This window comes from Mesoplodon bidens (assembly GCF_964165515.1).
Source record: "Mesoplodon bidens genome assembly, chromosome: 12".
Lineage (NCBI taxonomy): Eukaryota > Metazoa > Chordata > Mammalia > Artiodactyla > Ziphiidae > Mesoplodon > Mesoplodon bidens.
Window position 1 is genome coordinate 11,084,872 of NC_138168.1, and position 16,143 is coordinate 11,101,014.

Here is a 16,143-nt window from a genome sequence, read left to right on the forward strand (position 1 = left end):
TGCCACGGAGCGGCTGGGCCCATGAGCCATGGCCGCTGAGCCTGCGCGCCCGGAGCCTGTGCTCCACAAGGGGAGAGGCCACGGCCGTGGGAGGCCCGCGTACCACAAAATAAATAAATAAATAGAAAAAAATAAATGCTACAAGGCACACCCATCCTGGGGAAGGAAAGGCAAGCACCTCTCCATAAGGGCTGCGGAGGTCACGGGGAGTGTGCTGAGGTTTACTGGGGCCCACAGCAAGACCTTCTCTGGTCTGGAAGAGGTGCAAGTGACACCAAGGAGGGACAGCTGAGCAGGGAAAGGGCACCGCGATGCTCCATCAGGTCCTGGCCCCTTAGAGGATTAGGTCGGCACCCAGCCTGCAGGCTGCTCTCCTGAGGAGGCCTAGTCACCCAGGCCAACTCCAACCCACTGACAGGTCCCAGCCAAGGAGGGACGTGCGTCACAGGCGTCACCGCATCCAAGTCCTCTCAAACCCCAGGGGATGGGGAGGGACAAAAAGTTTTTTACAAATTTAAAATGCTACAAGAAATCGGTCCGGGAATTACTTGAGGGCAATCCCAGCCTATACGTTTGAGAGCCAGTGGTCTGGAACTCTGAAGACGCTTTTTGCCTCAGCAAAACAAAATGCTGTGATGTTCGAGCCATTGGATCAAAATCATGAAAGCCACTAGACAGCAGTTACACGGGGCGGGGCTGGAAGTCCCTGTGTCCAAATGCTGAAATGGATGATGAATGTGGATCACTGACTCATCTGTGAATTGCAATAAGGCAACCAAACCCCTCCCCCAAGTCTCAACCTTCATTATTGACAGCTGAATGAGGACTAAATAAAGATAAAGCTTTTTTTCAATCTGGCATAATCTATCAGGTAAATCCCTTGACTAGTCTTAGAAAGACACTAGCCTATGGGGAATATTTTAGGACTGGATCAGCTTGGAAGCAGAGACATGGGTGTAAAGACCTGTGCAGACATGTTCCGTGCTTAATTATTTATTATAAACATTTGTTTCCTGCCCGTTGGGGTATTTTAATAAGCAACATATTGTGCTAATGTTCTGGAGTATATAATGAGCTCTTTGTCATACAGTTTCAGAACAGTTTATAGTCATAGAAAGCAATATGATACTTACTTTGCTGTGACGGTACCATTTAAACTCACAGAATTTAAAGAACAGTATAATGGTGTCTGCAAAGTGACTTCAAATTTTGGTAATACTGGAAAAGAAAGGCAACATATTTTAAACAATCCATTTACCTCTCATTTTACAACTTAATAAACTAGAGAACAGAACTGCTCTAAAGGAGTTGATAAATGGTACTAGTTGAACTTAGATTCACTAGGTTCCAAATACACATTAACACACAGATAAGAGTACTTCATTCCACTCAAAATCAGAAACCCTACAAGGCTGGTAACTAGACAGCGATGGGGATGGGGGAGTTGCTATGGACACTCGGGTCTGTGAAGCCTCCCACCGGTAGAATCTAAATTGTATCCAGAGCCCTAGATGCAAAGCCATCTGAGTGCTAGAAGGCCAGGGTTTTCACTCACCTGTCAACCACCAGTGTGCACTTACTGCTTGTTAAAATACTTCCATATCTCTTGGTAAATAGCTACTTCTGAGCAGCCCCTTCCCTAGGACGTTTTTCCAGTTTGGTTACTAAGAGCACATCCTGAGACCCTAAGACTCTCCTTTTCCTTCAGGGGGACACACATGCAGTCACAGAGAATCCACGTCCTCTGAGACCACCAAAGGTAAATGCGGTGACAGTCTAACGCGATGGATTACTACGAAGTTGTGTCCTAGGATTTCTGGTTAATAACTAAGGTATGGCTACAAAGTAATGATGCTTTTCTTGTGCAGCAGGTACTGGTTCCCGAAGGTAATCCTAAAATTAGAAACCCCTACTTTGGTTGGCTTTATATAATTAGGCTATGAAATATTTTATAAATAGTAATATTATTTAATATAATATTAAATATTATACTGGAGTAAAAAAAATTTCATTTCCTTCCAATCTATAGAAATATTCCTCTTCTCTAACTTCACTGACCAATGAAATAGATCCATCTCATAACAAGGCATCTCACCATTCAATTAACGCAAGAGAAGAATCAAGATGACCAATAAGTCAGCAGAACAGGACAGACCTCCAGCTCCAGGCTAAAGACCCCTGGAGTGCCAAGATGCTCTTAGGCCCGAGACCACTCCAGGACTCTGACCCTGCTCCAAGGTCCTGGCCACTCAGAGGTGGAATTTTCTCAGACCAAGGAAATTAAAATGTCCCCTCCTCAAACATCACAGGTGGGCAATCAATTGCCCCTCCACTACATACCCCCTTCAACAACATACAGCCACGCAGCACCACCTCTATGTGAAATAAAAATAGCCTATAAAAGCCTCAGCCACCTCTGATTTATTCCTCTAGATCGGGGCTGTCCAAAAGAAACAAAATGTGAGCCACATGGTGTAGTTTTAAATTTCTAGTAGCCACATTTAAAAAGGAAAAAGAAGCAGGTGAAATTAATTTTTGTAATATTTTACCTAAAGCCATATATCCAAAATATTATCATTTCAACATGTAATCAATACAAATAATTATTATTAATGAGCTATTTTTCTTTCTTTTTTTATACCGTCTTCAAAATTTGGCATTCTACATGCTTAGAGCACATCTCCATTTAGACCAGCCATATTTCAAGTGCTCAGCAGCCAACGTGGTGAGTGACCCCTGAACCAGACAACACAGTTCCAGATTGGGGGTCAGTAAACAATGACCAGCATGAGCTAAGAATGGGTTTTGCATTTCCAATTGGTTGGAAACAATCAAAAGAAGACTATTTCACGACATGGGAAAATTATATGAAATCCAAATTTCCACGTCCATAAATAAAACTGCATTGGATCACAACCACTTTCACTTACATATTGTCTACGACTGCTTCGTGCTACAACAGCCAAGTTGAGTAGTTAAGACAGAGCCGTATGGCCCACAGAGCAAAAAGTTTTACTATCTGGCAATTAACAGGAAAAAGCTTTGCTGCTCCCTGTTCTAGGTGATCATGAGGCTGAACTGTGACAGTGCTGTATGAGATGCATGGACCAGAGCCACAAAGGTGCAAGCAAATGACTTTCCAGAATTTCTTTTGCCTGAATGAAACACAATCTCAAAAAGTAACACAAATCCGATGAAAAAGCTGTGTGCAACCTCAAAACAGCTGTTCAAAGTACAACTAATAGTGGGGTCCTATGCCTTCACTCTCCGATTTCCTTCCTCTCCATCCACCAACAAAACACTTGGGTCGCACATTGCTTACACCTACATGTTTCCAAATGCGATATTACAAATGTGGCACCTGCAGGAAGAGGATTTACCCAAGTTAAACCCTGTCTTCACCAGTGCTGACCAAGTGAAAGATATGGGAAATGACTGTGGTTATGCTTTAAAAAAAAACACCGTACAAAATTTTAAATATGCTATGATCACAACAAAGTAGAAAAACCGAATAACTATACATACGAAAGAGCAGGATAATGGGACTACAGCCAATCTTATTCCTACTTCACTCTTTATAAAGAAAAAATGTTCAGACCTATAGGAAATACTAGGATTTTACCTGGTAAAAATCCACTGGGATTTTTACTTTAAATAATACATCTCTTAGAAATTTCTCTTATCTCTGTGGGAAGTAATAAATGTGTTTTCCATCAAAATAAGTTGAAGAACTCTTACCATATTCTGAAACCTGAAATGACTGATAATATGTCTGGTCCTATTGGGAAGAAGAAAAAAAAGACAAGAAAATATATGAGTTCTTATTTAATCACTTTGCTTGCTTACTTACCTCACAAAAACATTTAGGAAACATTTTTAATTACATTTATAATTATTTAACGAGCAAAACAATTTAACTTTGCAGAAGTTTATTTTTAGTTATCTGCAACATGAAGTCTGTGAATTTCATGAGTTTTTTTTAACAATCCACTAACATAAAAAGGTGACCTGTCTCTTTAATTCACTGCAGGTCATTGAAACAAACCACTTAACCTGACTTCCCTCATTTGTGAAATGAGAACAAGATTAAATTAGATAATTTAGGAGTTTATCAAGCAAGGATAACACATGTCAAACTAACAGGAAATGACTTCAAATTTGGTTTGTCTATCCCTATCAAAGCAAACCAATGAAGAATATATAAAATAGTCAAGGATGCAAAATCATCATGGACCAACACCCTTTATCTTCCTAATTCCTTGAAGTATTTTCTACTGTAATCCTTAAATCAGTACACTCTACCCTACTTTAACAGATATTGTTAATTATTTCCCTTTCCAGTATCAACAAGAAAACGTGTGGCCTAGAATATCTTTTTTTCCAACTCCTCATATTTCTATTTCTCCGTTCCTAATCATAGGTAACACATTAAATAGAACTACTTCAAGATAGCTAAGAAATTCCACCAATGAAATGTGTATTCCAATTCTGATTCCCTAAGTTTATCAAAGCAAATACACAGATGCAGCTACAAGATACTGGCTTTTTTCAAAATCATATTTGTTTAACCTAAAGTAACTGTACATCACCTAAATGAACATGATAGTATAAATCAACTATACCTCAATAAAAAGTAAATAAAATTTTAATAAATAAATAAACTGTACACCAGCAAACTATTTTTTAATCCTAAAAGAAGGATACAGTTCATTTCAAAGTATAAGACAAATGTAACTACTTATATGCCAACAAAATAATTGTCTAAAACTTGGCTTCAGTGTTGTCATTTAAAGTAGACCCCAAAGAAATTGTGTTGATCAGTCTTTAAGAATCTCCACATTTGTCACTTCTATCTTAAAGTGTTTTCATGTCATATAAAGGAATGTTATAAATTACATGTCTTTGATTCATTTATAAGCTCTGATTTGTCATCCTCAAAAATCAAATCAAGAAGGCAATCTACCTTTAATACCTGTTTTACTGATAACATAAGAATTCTAGTCTTGGGACTTCCCTGGTGGTCCAGTGGTTAAGAATCCGCCTTCCAACGCAGGGGACGCAGGTTCAACCCCTGGTCGGGGAGCTAAGATCCCACATGCCACAGGCTAAGTAAGCCCACGCACCGCAACTACTGAGCCCGTGTGCTCTGGAGCCCGCGCATGACAACAAAAAGATGCTGCAACGAAGACCCTATGCAACCTAATAAATAAATCAATAAAAATAAAATAAATATTAAAAAAAAGAATTCTAGTCTTTAAGTTACTTTTTGCTTTACAACTGAGGTAAAGCACAGGTAAGGCTGTGGAACAATTTAACAACGATGATGTCTGTTCGTCAAGTTAAGTTCATATAGCAAACATCAAGTGAGTACTACACGTAAAACACCGTGTGAGGCTCTGTAAAGGTTAATTACAGTCCTCAGCATCAGAAGTTCAGTCTAGAGATGGAGCAGACACAGTCCAGTGCGATACTGCAAGGCTGACAGTGCCCTGGAGTTTCACGCACTGTGCTTCTGCTCTCACTCTCCCCTATACCTGACTTACACTCACTTCCACCTCTGCCCACCTTCCAAGACTTGGCTCAAATATTACTGCTTCTCTGGATCCCCAATCTAAAAGTAAACTCTATGCCTCCATGCACTTTAGTCCTCCTTTCTTTGTCACTTTTCACCCTGTATCCTGAATATGTAGGTACACGGCTTACCTTGCTGCCAGTTCTTTGAGAGCCAGGTCCATGTTACACCATGTTTTTAGCCTTCATAGTTTACCCCTTGAGTTGCCAACCTAACAGACTGCCTGATACCAAAAAAGTCCTCGAATAACGTTTATTAGATTGAACAAAAAGTGCTAGCTTTGACAAACGTGGAAAATCAACTAATTTGTTTGGGCCTCCTTTAAACAGCCTTGAAACCAACTTTTAGGCAATTATTTAACAAACAAGTAGTTACATTAGTTTACATTTGAAATCAATTCTCCCTTCCTACCTCCTACGTTACCAGTCAGCCCTGACAATTCCTAGATTCTCCGTCTCCCGGGTTAGTCTCCTCCCCTTCATTCAGTCTGTAAACACTGTCACATGTTCTGTTCTCCTGGTTCTCTTAGGTATCTTTCTGACTTGTTGCCTTAACGGTCCTTTCTTTCTGATCTTGAAAGGTTGGGCCTTTGCATCCTGACCCCAGCGCTCTTGATAAGTGAGCTCATCAACCCTCATGGTGGTAACTGTCATCTCTACGCTAGACACCCCTAACCCTTTATCTCTGGCCATCTCTCAAGCTGGCGATTCAGACTCAAATCCCCCTTCGGGACACCTCCACCTGAAGGTTCTACAGAACATCCTGGACTCCTTTATCTGGGTTCAGCCTCCACCAGGGACCTTTTCGTGATCGCCTCTCCCCGTGCTGGGTTAGAGCCCCTTCTCTCCCATAACACCCTGTGTATAACTCTACCACTTTACTTAACACAGTATACTACAATTATCTGCTTTGTGCCCATCACCGGAAACAGACTATGAAGTCATTGGGGGCACAGCACCTAATTCAGCATGCTTTCAAGGTTTGTTGAATGAATGTATGTATTAATGAGTGAACGCATTGAATTTTGTCCCCAGGCTGGTTCTGATACCGGGGGCTCATCAGCTTAGCCTCAGTTATTGTACAGCATCTCCTGCAAGAAACTGAAATAGGGCTTCCCTGGTGGCGCAGTGGTTGAGAGTCCGCCTGCCGATGCAGGAGACACGGGTTCGTGTCCCAGTCTGGGAAGATCCCACATGCCGCGGAGCGGCTGGGCCCGTGAGCCATGGCCGCTGAGCCTGCGCGTCCGGAGCCTGTGCTCCGCAATGGGAGAGGCTGCAACAGTGAGAGGCCCGCGTACCGCAAAAAAAAAAAAAAAAAAAAAGAAATTGAAATAACCTTCAGACTACCCTGAGGAGGCACAGCCATTTGTCAAGTTTCCCATGGAGTAAGCTTAACTCTCTGCCCTGCATTTAGAAGGAATATGAACGTCAGGGAGTGGAAGAAGCCAGCCATCATGGAAAACTGAAGGAAAAGTGGGAGAAAAGCGCTTCTTTTCACTGTCATTTAAATTGTTCCAATAAATCAAGAAATCATCGTGTAACTGAGTGCTGACAGTGTGCTTTGTACCAGATGAGGTTTTCCCAGGGTGTTTATAAGTGGTAAAATGCAAATCTAGAACTAAATTACTTTACTGTCCAAGGAGTTTGGAAAGCAGAAATGAGTTTTGTCATTTTCAGCATGTGGTCATTAGGCAATCAGGCCATACCAATTTTCACAATGAGTTTCGTTTTTTTTATAAAATATTTTTACAAAATATATAATCAAGAATGTAGAAGAGGGACTTCCCTGGAGGTCCAGTGGTTAAGACTTTGCCTTCCAATGCAGGGGGTGTGGGCTCAATCCCTGGTCAGGGAGCTAAGATCCCACATGCCTCTCGACCAAAAAAAAAAAAACCAAAACATAAAACAGAAGCAATACTGTAACAAATTCAATAAAGACTTTTAAAAAAATGTCGAAGATACTGAAATATTTTAAATTAATAATAATTCAGAGAAGTAGCAGCCATTTATGCCACAGATAAACATGAAAACACTGACACTGAGTACGTTTATTGGTCTAGAACAAGAATCCGCAAATTTTATCTATAAAGGGCCAGGCAGTAAATATTTTAGGCTTTGCAAGCCATATGGTCCTTGTCATAACTTCTCAACTCTGCCGGTGCAACAAAAACAGCCAGAAACAACACAAACAAATGAGACCGACTGTGTGCCAACAAAACTTTATTTACAAAAACAGGCGTTGGGCTGTATTTGGTCTTTAGGCCAGGGTTAAATAAAGAAATGTCACAAGATGATGATTAAGTGCGGCGTCTTTGTTCTTTTCCTTTAAAAACACCCCAACTCACAGACTAGGTTGGAGTGGACCTGACGCTTGTCCCCCACTCCCTTGCTGGGCACCCTGAAATAAACCCCTACTTTGCTGCAAATACTGGCTGTCAGAGTCTGGCTTTCTGCACCTGAGCCTGAGCTCAGTAACAAAGTCGTCGAAGAGAAAATTGGAGGAGTTTGCGGGTCAAGCTGTGGAGGGTACTGGACATCTGGCTAACGTGTTAGATTTCATCTGTAGACAGTGGGAGGCTCTAGTAACTTTTATTTTACTCTGAATGTCAATGTTATAAATTTCATACCAGACTTCTGAGGACAGAGAAAGCAAAAATGTATGTGAGTGATTCTCTCAAATTATAAAAGATATAAAAATGGTACTTTCATTATTTCCCACTGATTATGAAAGTAATGCATGGTCAGTGTAAAAACAACCAAACATTATTCAGTAGAAAGAATGACATGTTTATGATAAACTCCCAAACAAAAGAAATCATCGATATTTGTTGTCTTATTATTGATTTTTGCAGAAAGTTTTTAGGCAGTAATATGATTAAAGTAGTACTTTAGGGAGATCACAGCATGTGGGGTGATTAAAGGGAAAGGAACTGAAGTCAGGGAGACTCCCAGGGGCTCGCAGCTGTTTACCAAATACATGACTACCTTCTATGTTAGGTCATAATGGTCCAGTCTGAGGATAACAGGGGACTGCTTTAGGGGGCAACAAAAACTAAAGAGGGATGGATGAATTCAAGAGACACTTTAAAGGAAGAAGTATTAGGTTCAGTGACTGACTGGGTCATGATTGGGGCAAAGGAGAAAGAGGGGTAAAAGGTTTCAGTTAATTAAATAAGGAGGCCATTGGACAGATGGGGCTCTCATGCCGTGGGGGCCCTACATAAACAAACCAGGATCTAAGCCTGTGAATGCCTCACGGTTATGAAATCAAAATGCTAAGGACAACCAATCAGAAACAGTCACCTAGGCTTTAAGCTATGGTCAATCTATGATTTCCTTTCTTTGCTTCCATCTTTTCTCTATAAAGTCTCTCCACCTCTTAAATGAGGGGACTCTCCAACCACTTCCAGTTTGGCACTGCCAATTCCAATCGATTTCTGCTCAAATAAACTCAAATTTTTTAATATGCTTCAGTTTATCTTTTGAGATTTTGAGATTTCCAGCATGGTCTTTGGGAGACTGTAAGGTTTTTGAGAAAGCAGGAGAAAGGAGAAGCCCATGAAGAGGTCAAGGATTTGGTCTTAGATATGAAGAATTATATCTTTTCTGTAAAAGAAAAGGATAAGCATGAGATGGGTGCAGACAAGGTAGATATGTAAACGTGGCAGAGAAATTTAAAGAAACTCCTATCTGATGACATGTGTTTTCTTTACAAAGTAGAAAGGGAGATTATCTACTGAGTGTGAGAAGGGAGAAACCAGAATCTCCCCAGAAGACAGCATTTTCCTGAATCCCTTCCCTCATTAGAAAGAATCACAAATATTCTGGTACCCATCAAGACTGGAACTAAACATCCGAAGAACTGAAGTTGTTCTATACCCAATAATTACTCATAGTGATAGGACTTGGGAAGAACGGATCTAACCAACAACCAAGACACAGACTATTGTCTGCAACACAGGGCTCCAGGTGGAAGGATCCTGGTCCAGGCATCCTGTGCCACAAGCACATTCACACCCTAAGAAGTTTCACAATTTGCAGCACCAAATACATTATGCTGTACAAGGGACAAACTGGTTTCCTCAGTAGAAAAGTACGAACTAGAAGCATGCTCTCTTTAAAAACAAACAGAAATCTCTAGTAGGTCTGTGTCTTTATTCCTGTCTTACCCCTAGGTTCTTCATGACATTTTTTTTCTTAAATTCCATATATATGTGTTAGCATATGGTACAGACCTACTAGAGACTGGACTTGAGGATATGGGGAGGGGGAAGGGTAAGCTGGGACAAAGTGAGAGAGTGGCATGGACATATATACACTACCAAATGTAAAATCGATAGCTAGTGGGAAGCAGCCACATTGCATGGAGAGATCAGCTCAGTGCTTTGTGACCACCTAGAGGGGTGGGATAGGGAGGGTGGGAGGGAGACGCAAGAGGGAAGAGATATGGGAACATATGTATATGTATAACTGATTCACTTTGTTATAAAGCAGAAACTAACACACCATTGTAAAGCAATTATACTCCAAAAAAGATGTTAAAAAAATTCAAAAAAAAAAAAAAAAAGGGCTGAGAAACTGCAGTCAGTTGCAGCCAGAAGAGACTAAGAGGTCGTCTGGTTCAGGGGTTCCTACGCAGGCTATGTATCCAAATCTCCAGAAAAGCTGCTATAAAAATTGAGACCATGACCCCAAATCTGCTTTATTTTTTTTTAATTTTTTTATTAGTTTCTGCTTTATAACAAAGTGAATCAGTCATACATATACATCTGTTCCCACATCCCTTCCCTCTTGCATCTCCCTCCCTCCCACCCTTCCCATCCCACCCCTCCAGGTGGTCACAAAGCACCGAGCTGATCTCCCTGTGCTCTGTGGCTGCTTCCCACTATCTATCTACCTTACGTTTGGTACGTTTGGTATATATGTCCATGCCTCTCTTTCGCTTTGTCACAGCTTACCCTTCCCCCTCCCCATATCCTCAAGTCCATTCTCAAGTAGGTCTGTGTCTTTATTCCCGTTTTACCCCTATGTTCTTCATGACATTTTTTTTTAATTCCATATATATGTGTTAGCATACGGTATTTGTCTTTCTCTTTCTGACTTACTTCACTCTGTATGACAGACTCTAGGTCTATCCACCTCATTACAAATAGCTCAGTTTCATTTCTTTTTATGGCTGAGTAATATTCCATTGTATATATGTGCCACATCTTCTTTATCCATTCATCCGATGATGGACACTTAGGTTGTTTCCAGCTCTGGGCTATTGTGAATAGAGCTGCAATGAACATTTTGGTACATGTCTCTTTTTGAATTATGGTTTTCTCAGGGTATATGCCTAGTAGTGGGATTGCTGGGTCATATGGTAGTTCTATTTTTAGTTTTTTAAGGAACCTCCATACTGTTCTCCATAGTGGCTGTACCAATTCACATTCCCACCAGCAGTGCAAGAGTGTTCCCTTTCTCCGCACCCTCTCCAGCATTTATTGTTTCTAGATTTCTTGATGATGGCCATTCTGACTGCTGTGAGATGATATCTCATTGTAGTTTTGATCTGCATTTCTCTAATGATTAATGATGTTGAGCATTCTTTCATGTGTTTGTTGGCAGTCTGTATATCTTCTTTGGAGAAATGCCTATTTAAGTCTTCTGCCCATTTTTGGATTGGGTTGTTTGTTTTTTGGCTATTGAGCTGCATGAGCTGTTTATAAATTTTGGAGATTAATCCTTTGTCAGTTGCTTCATTTGCAAATATTTTCTCCCATTCTGAGGGTTGTCTTTTGGTCTTGTTTATGGTTTCCTTTGCTGTGCAAAAGCTTTGAAGTTTCATTAGGTCCCACTTGTTTATCTTTGTTTTTATTTCCATTTCTCTAGGAGGTGGGTCCAAAAGGATCTTGCTGTGATTTATGTCATAGAGTGTTCTACCTATGTTTTCCTCTAAGAGTTTGATAGTTTCTGGCCTTACATTTAAGTCTTTAATCCATTTTGAGCTTATTTTTGTGTATGGTCTTAGGGAATGATCTAGTCTCATACTTTTACATGTCCCTGTCCAGTTTTCCCAGCACCACTTATTGAAGAGGCTGTCCTTTCTCCACTGTACATTCCTGCCTCCTTTATCAAAGATAAGGTGACCATATGTGCGTGGGTTTATCTCTGGGCTTTCTATCCTGTTCCATTGATCTATCTTTCTGTTTTTGTGCCAGTACCACACTGTCTTGATTACTGTAGCTTTGTAGTATAGTCTGAAGTCAGGGAGCCTGATTCCTCCAGCTCCATTTTTCGTTCTCAAGATGGCTTTGGCTATTCGGGGTCTTTTGTTTTTCCAAACAAATTTTGAAATTTTTTGTTCTAGTTCTGTGAAAAATGCCAGTGGTAGTTTGATAGGGATTGCATTGAATCTGTAGATTGCTTTGGATAGTAGAGTCATTTTCACAATATTGATTCTTCCGATCTAGGAGCATGGTATATCTCTCCATCTATTTGTATCATCTGCTTTAGAAAGTCTAGGCTGCCAGGGGGCCGAGCGGAGCTACTCACTTAGAGGGGTCAAGTAAGTAGCTCCGTCTCTCCATCAGGGAGTTCCAAGAACGAATCAGGGGCGTGCCTTTTCCACTACCCACCACCGCCTCTCACTGGAAGAGACAGAACCCGAAGGTGCCTAGCTGTGGGCACACAGCAGCACTTCTCAAAACGTGGTCCTGAAAACAAATAGGATTCCCTAGGTGCTAATGTAAAATGCAAACTCCTAGGTCACTGCCTGCGATACTGACTTGCTGTCTGGGGGCGGGGCGCCGGGGTGCGCAACTTGAACGAGAGCTGCCATCAGCGGGTTCCCAGGCACACGAGTGCTTGGGAACCACGGCTAAGTCCCAGCAGCGGGAGCTGTACCAGCCACTCTGGGAGGAAAGACACGCTGTCTGCTCCCAAGGAAGGAAGGCGCAGGGCCGCGATATCCAGAAGCAGGGCTCTCTCAGTACTCTTCCTTCGGGTCCTCAGAGGAGTGTGACACTGATGCTTGAGTCGCCCAGAGACCTGACACTCTGGGCCAGCCGAGGCTGCCCAAGGGAGAGGGCAGTGTGGTAAGATCCCTCCTGCCTCCTGGGAGCCTGGTGCTCAGACTCCAGCACCAGCCTCTCTTTTAAAGAACCTCTAAAACTGCCTTCTAGTAACCTGGAATACAATTTATAATCAAAGGTGCCAGAAAATTTCAACTAAATCCGGAATATACATACAACAGAAGATGCATCAGCCTTAAAAAGGAAGGAAATTCTGACGCGTGCTATAACCTGGATGAGCCTTGAAGACATTAAACTAAGTGGAATAAAGTCACAAAAAGACATACACTCTATGAGTCTACTTCTATGAGGTACTTAGAGTAGTCAAAATCATAGAGACAGAAAGTAGAACGATGGGTGCCAGGACATGAGGGCAGGGCTGGAAGGAGGGAAATGTGCAGTTATTGCTTCGTAGGTACAGAGTTTCAGTTCTGCAAGATGAAAAGAGTTCTGGAGATGGATGATGCACTATATTGTTGCAAAACATTGTGAATGTATTTAATACCATTGAACTGTACACTTAAAAATAGTTAAGACAGGGGCTTCCCTGGTGGCGCACTGGTTGAGAGTCCGCCTGCCGGTGCAGGGGACACGGGTTCATGCCCCGGTCCGGGAAGATCCCACATGCCGCGGAGCGGCTGGGCCCGTGAGCCATGGCCGCTGAGCATGCGCGTCCAGAGCCTGTGCTCCGCAACGGGAGAGGCCCGCGTACCGCAAAAAAAAAACAAAACAAAAAAAAAAATAGTTAAGACAGTAAATCTCCTGTTATGTATATTTTACCACAATTTAAAAAATAGGGAGAAAAAAAAAAACATTTGCAACTATTTGGGAGAACCAAGGATACCAGTCAAGAGATAAGGCAACTAGAGAAATACTACAAAAAAACGAAAATACAAGCAATGCCTGACTTTTAAAACAAATCATCTTCCCAAGGTGTATTTGTAAGATGATTATCAACTTAGAGCACATTTCCCCACTTGACCTATAATGTACATGATGTATAACAACTCTGTAAAACACATGTCTGTGGAGGGGTATTATGGCTAAAATAAACCCCTTCCCTCTGCGGGGAGGGTCTGGTGCTCCAGGAAGTTAAGGGAGAACTGATGGAAAAGGGCCTGGAGACGTGGAAGGGACCAAAGTGTGGGAGAGCCGGCAGGGACGGTGATTGCTCCCAAAGCAGCAAAGAACAAGTCCCATCCGATGCAATCATATAGATTAAGTATATGCACAAATAGCACACAAAAAGGTCAGAGTTCTTACTAAATTTTACTAACTTTAAGAGGGCTTAAAAATAAGAATCATCAAGACTTGCTTTATAATAATGCCACTCTGATTATCTGCATGTCACTACAAATCAAAGCTCTGGTAAGTCCTGTATACATTGTCCTTCAGTAGTAATACTAAAATCAGGCCATATTTTTTCTAGAGACAAAATGGGATTTCAAAACAGTGTCCTGAAAATAATTATTTTCCCCTCCCTAAAATTTATACTAAGAATGGTCACTGCCTTGGGAAAATAAAAATATGGTCTATAATGGTAGATTGTTTAAATAATAAATATATATCCTCCATAATAATTATTCACAGCTAAAAGGAAAAGAGTTTCATAATAAGCAATATAAAGTCCTTGAATGCTGTGCAGGAGTCAAGGAAAGATAAACCAGAGACCAAGGCTGGATCCAGTTTGCTTGTCATAACATTTCTTTGACTATACTGACCTCTGGTGGCCATTGGAGGAGTCTTTTTTTTTTTTTTTTTTTTTTAATAACGGGGCTTATTTTCCCTTAGTTGTGTGCCTTAACATTGTATCACCTAGGGGGGATCCTTTTACAATGTATATGTATATTAAATCATCACATTGTACACTTTAAATATCTTACAATTGTATTTGTCAATTATATCTCAATAAAGATGGAAGGAAAAAACATGACATCACCACTAATAAGTTCCTGATCAATATGCCTGTCTTCAAAAAGATAAAGATGGGGCTTCCCTGGTGGCGCAGTGGTTGAGAGTCCGCCTGCTGATGCAGGGGACGCGAGTTCGCGTCCCGGTCCGGGAAGATCCCACATGCCGCGGAGCGGCTGGGCCCGTGAGACATGGCCGCTGAGCCTGCGCATCCGGAGCCTGTGCTCCGCAACGGGAGAGGCCACAACAGTGAGAGGCCCACGTACCACAAAAAAAAAAAAAAAAAAAAAGATGTTCATAGAATGTGGAAAAGGAGACATTATATTTAGTTCAAGACCAATGACTATGATATAGCTTTCACGCATTCATTTAACAAGTACTGACTTCTACCTTGTGCAAAGAACCATGCTGTCTCTAAGACACAGGGGAACAAGACTCTGCCTACAGACCTCATACAGACTCTGCGTATCAGGTCCTGCCAATCAAGTGACAGGAATGGACCAAGAGAAGCACAGTGTGCTACGCAAACGTCCAGAGGCGCCAGGCCATCAAAGATAATGCCTGAGGACAAAAGCAAGGAGCTAGAAAAACAGCAGTAAAACAGCGTTCCAGGCAGAGGGAGCAGCCTGCCTGGAAGGCTCTGGGACAGGACAGACTGGCGAGTTTAAGAAACTTAAGGAATAATACCTCTAAAGCACAGAGTTCAAGGGTAAGGGTGGCCCTTAACAAGGCCAAAGAGGTGGGCAAGGACCAGATTTTGTGAATGTTTTTTAATTTTTCAAGCACTTGAATTTCCTTAAGAGCATTTATCTTTTTTTCCTATTAAAGCAATAGGGGAGGTCAAGTCCACAAACTACTACATGAGAAATCCGTAGGGTGAATTCTTTCACCCTACAGTCTCACATCTCCCAGCCTTTCTCCACTATTCTAGTCTCCTCTCTCCCCTGGTACATATTCTGTGTACCACACACTGAACAAAGGAATCCCAGAGAGGCTGCTACCCACAAGGCTGAGACCTGGTCACTGTGCAGAGGTGGCCTCGGAATGGGCCAGCGATGGACATCTGACCCAGTGACCCGTCTGCGGGCTGCCAGCCACCCAGGCAGAGGCTTGCTTGTAGTAGTCTGAGGACATGGTTATTAGGCTAAGCCAATGCGCTCAGTCCAGATCTGGACCAGAGAACAGCCTAGAGGCTGGAGAGAAGCGAGGGGAATGGGGAAGCCGCTGGCCCCAAAGCACAGGTGCTCATGCTGACAACAGACCGTCTCTATCCCCAGGCGGCCTGAGTGAGACTCGCTCCTTGGAGGCACCTGACGGGCCTCACTGACTGAGCGCCTCACAAGTCCTCTGCTATTGCACCACCTCGTGTCCCTCTGTCACCCTTGTGTCACTTCACTTTGTCATATTAGTCATCTCCCCGCAATAGTCTTTGAAGACAGAGATCAGATGTTAGCCTTCGTGGTATCATATCACCACACTCTAAGCCCTCAACACATATCTGATGGAGGATGGTAGATGGATGGATGGATGGACGGGTGGATGGATGAATGGCTAGATGGATGGATGGACAAACAGCCGATTCCTGGGGAAATGATCATGAAACCAA

General features: G+C 42.0%; 1 protein-coding gene across 1 annotated transcript in view; it reads right to left on the bottom strand.

The window, feature by feature from the left end:
• The window catches only part of CD109 (CD109 molecule), a 143,304-nt gene that overhangs the window by 83,488 nt on the left and 43,673 nt on the right, over window positions 1–16,143 (bottom strand). Inside the window, exons 6-7 of the mRNA XM_081250511.1 lie at window positions 3,739–3,778; window positions 1,134–1,218 (exon numbers count right to left, since the gene is read on the bottom strand). Coding sequence (XP_081106637.1) covers window positions 1,134–1,218; window positions 3,739–3,778 — 125 coding nt within the window. The remainder of the gene's footprint in view (window positions 1–1,133; window positions 1,219–3,738; window positions 3,779–16,143) is intronic.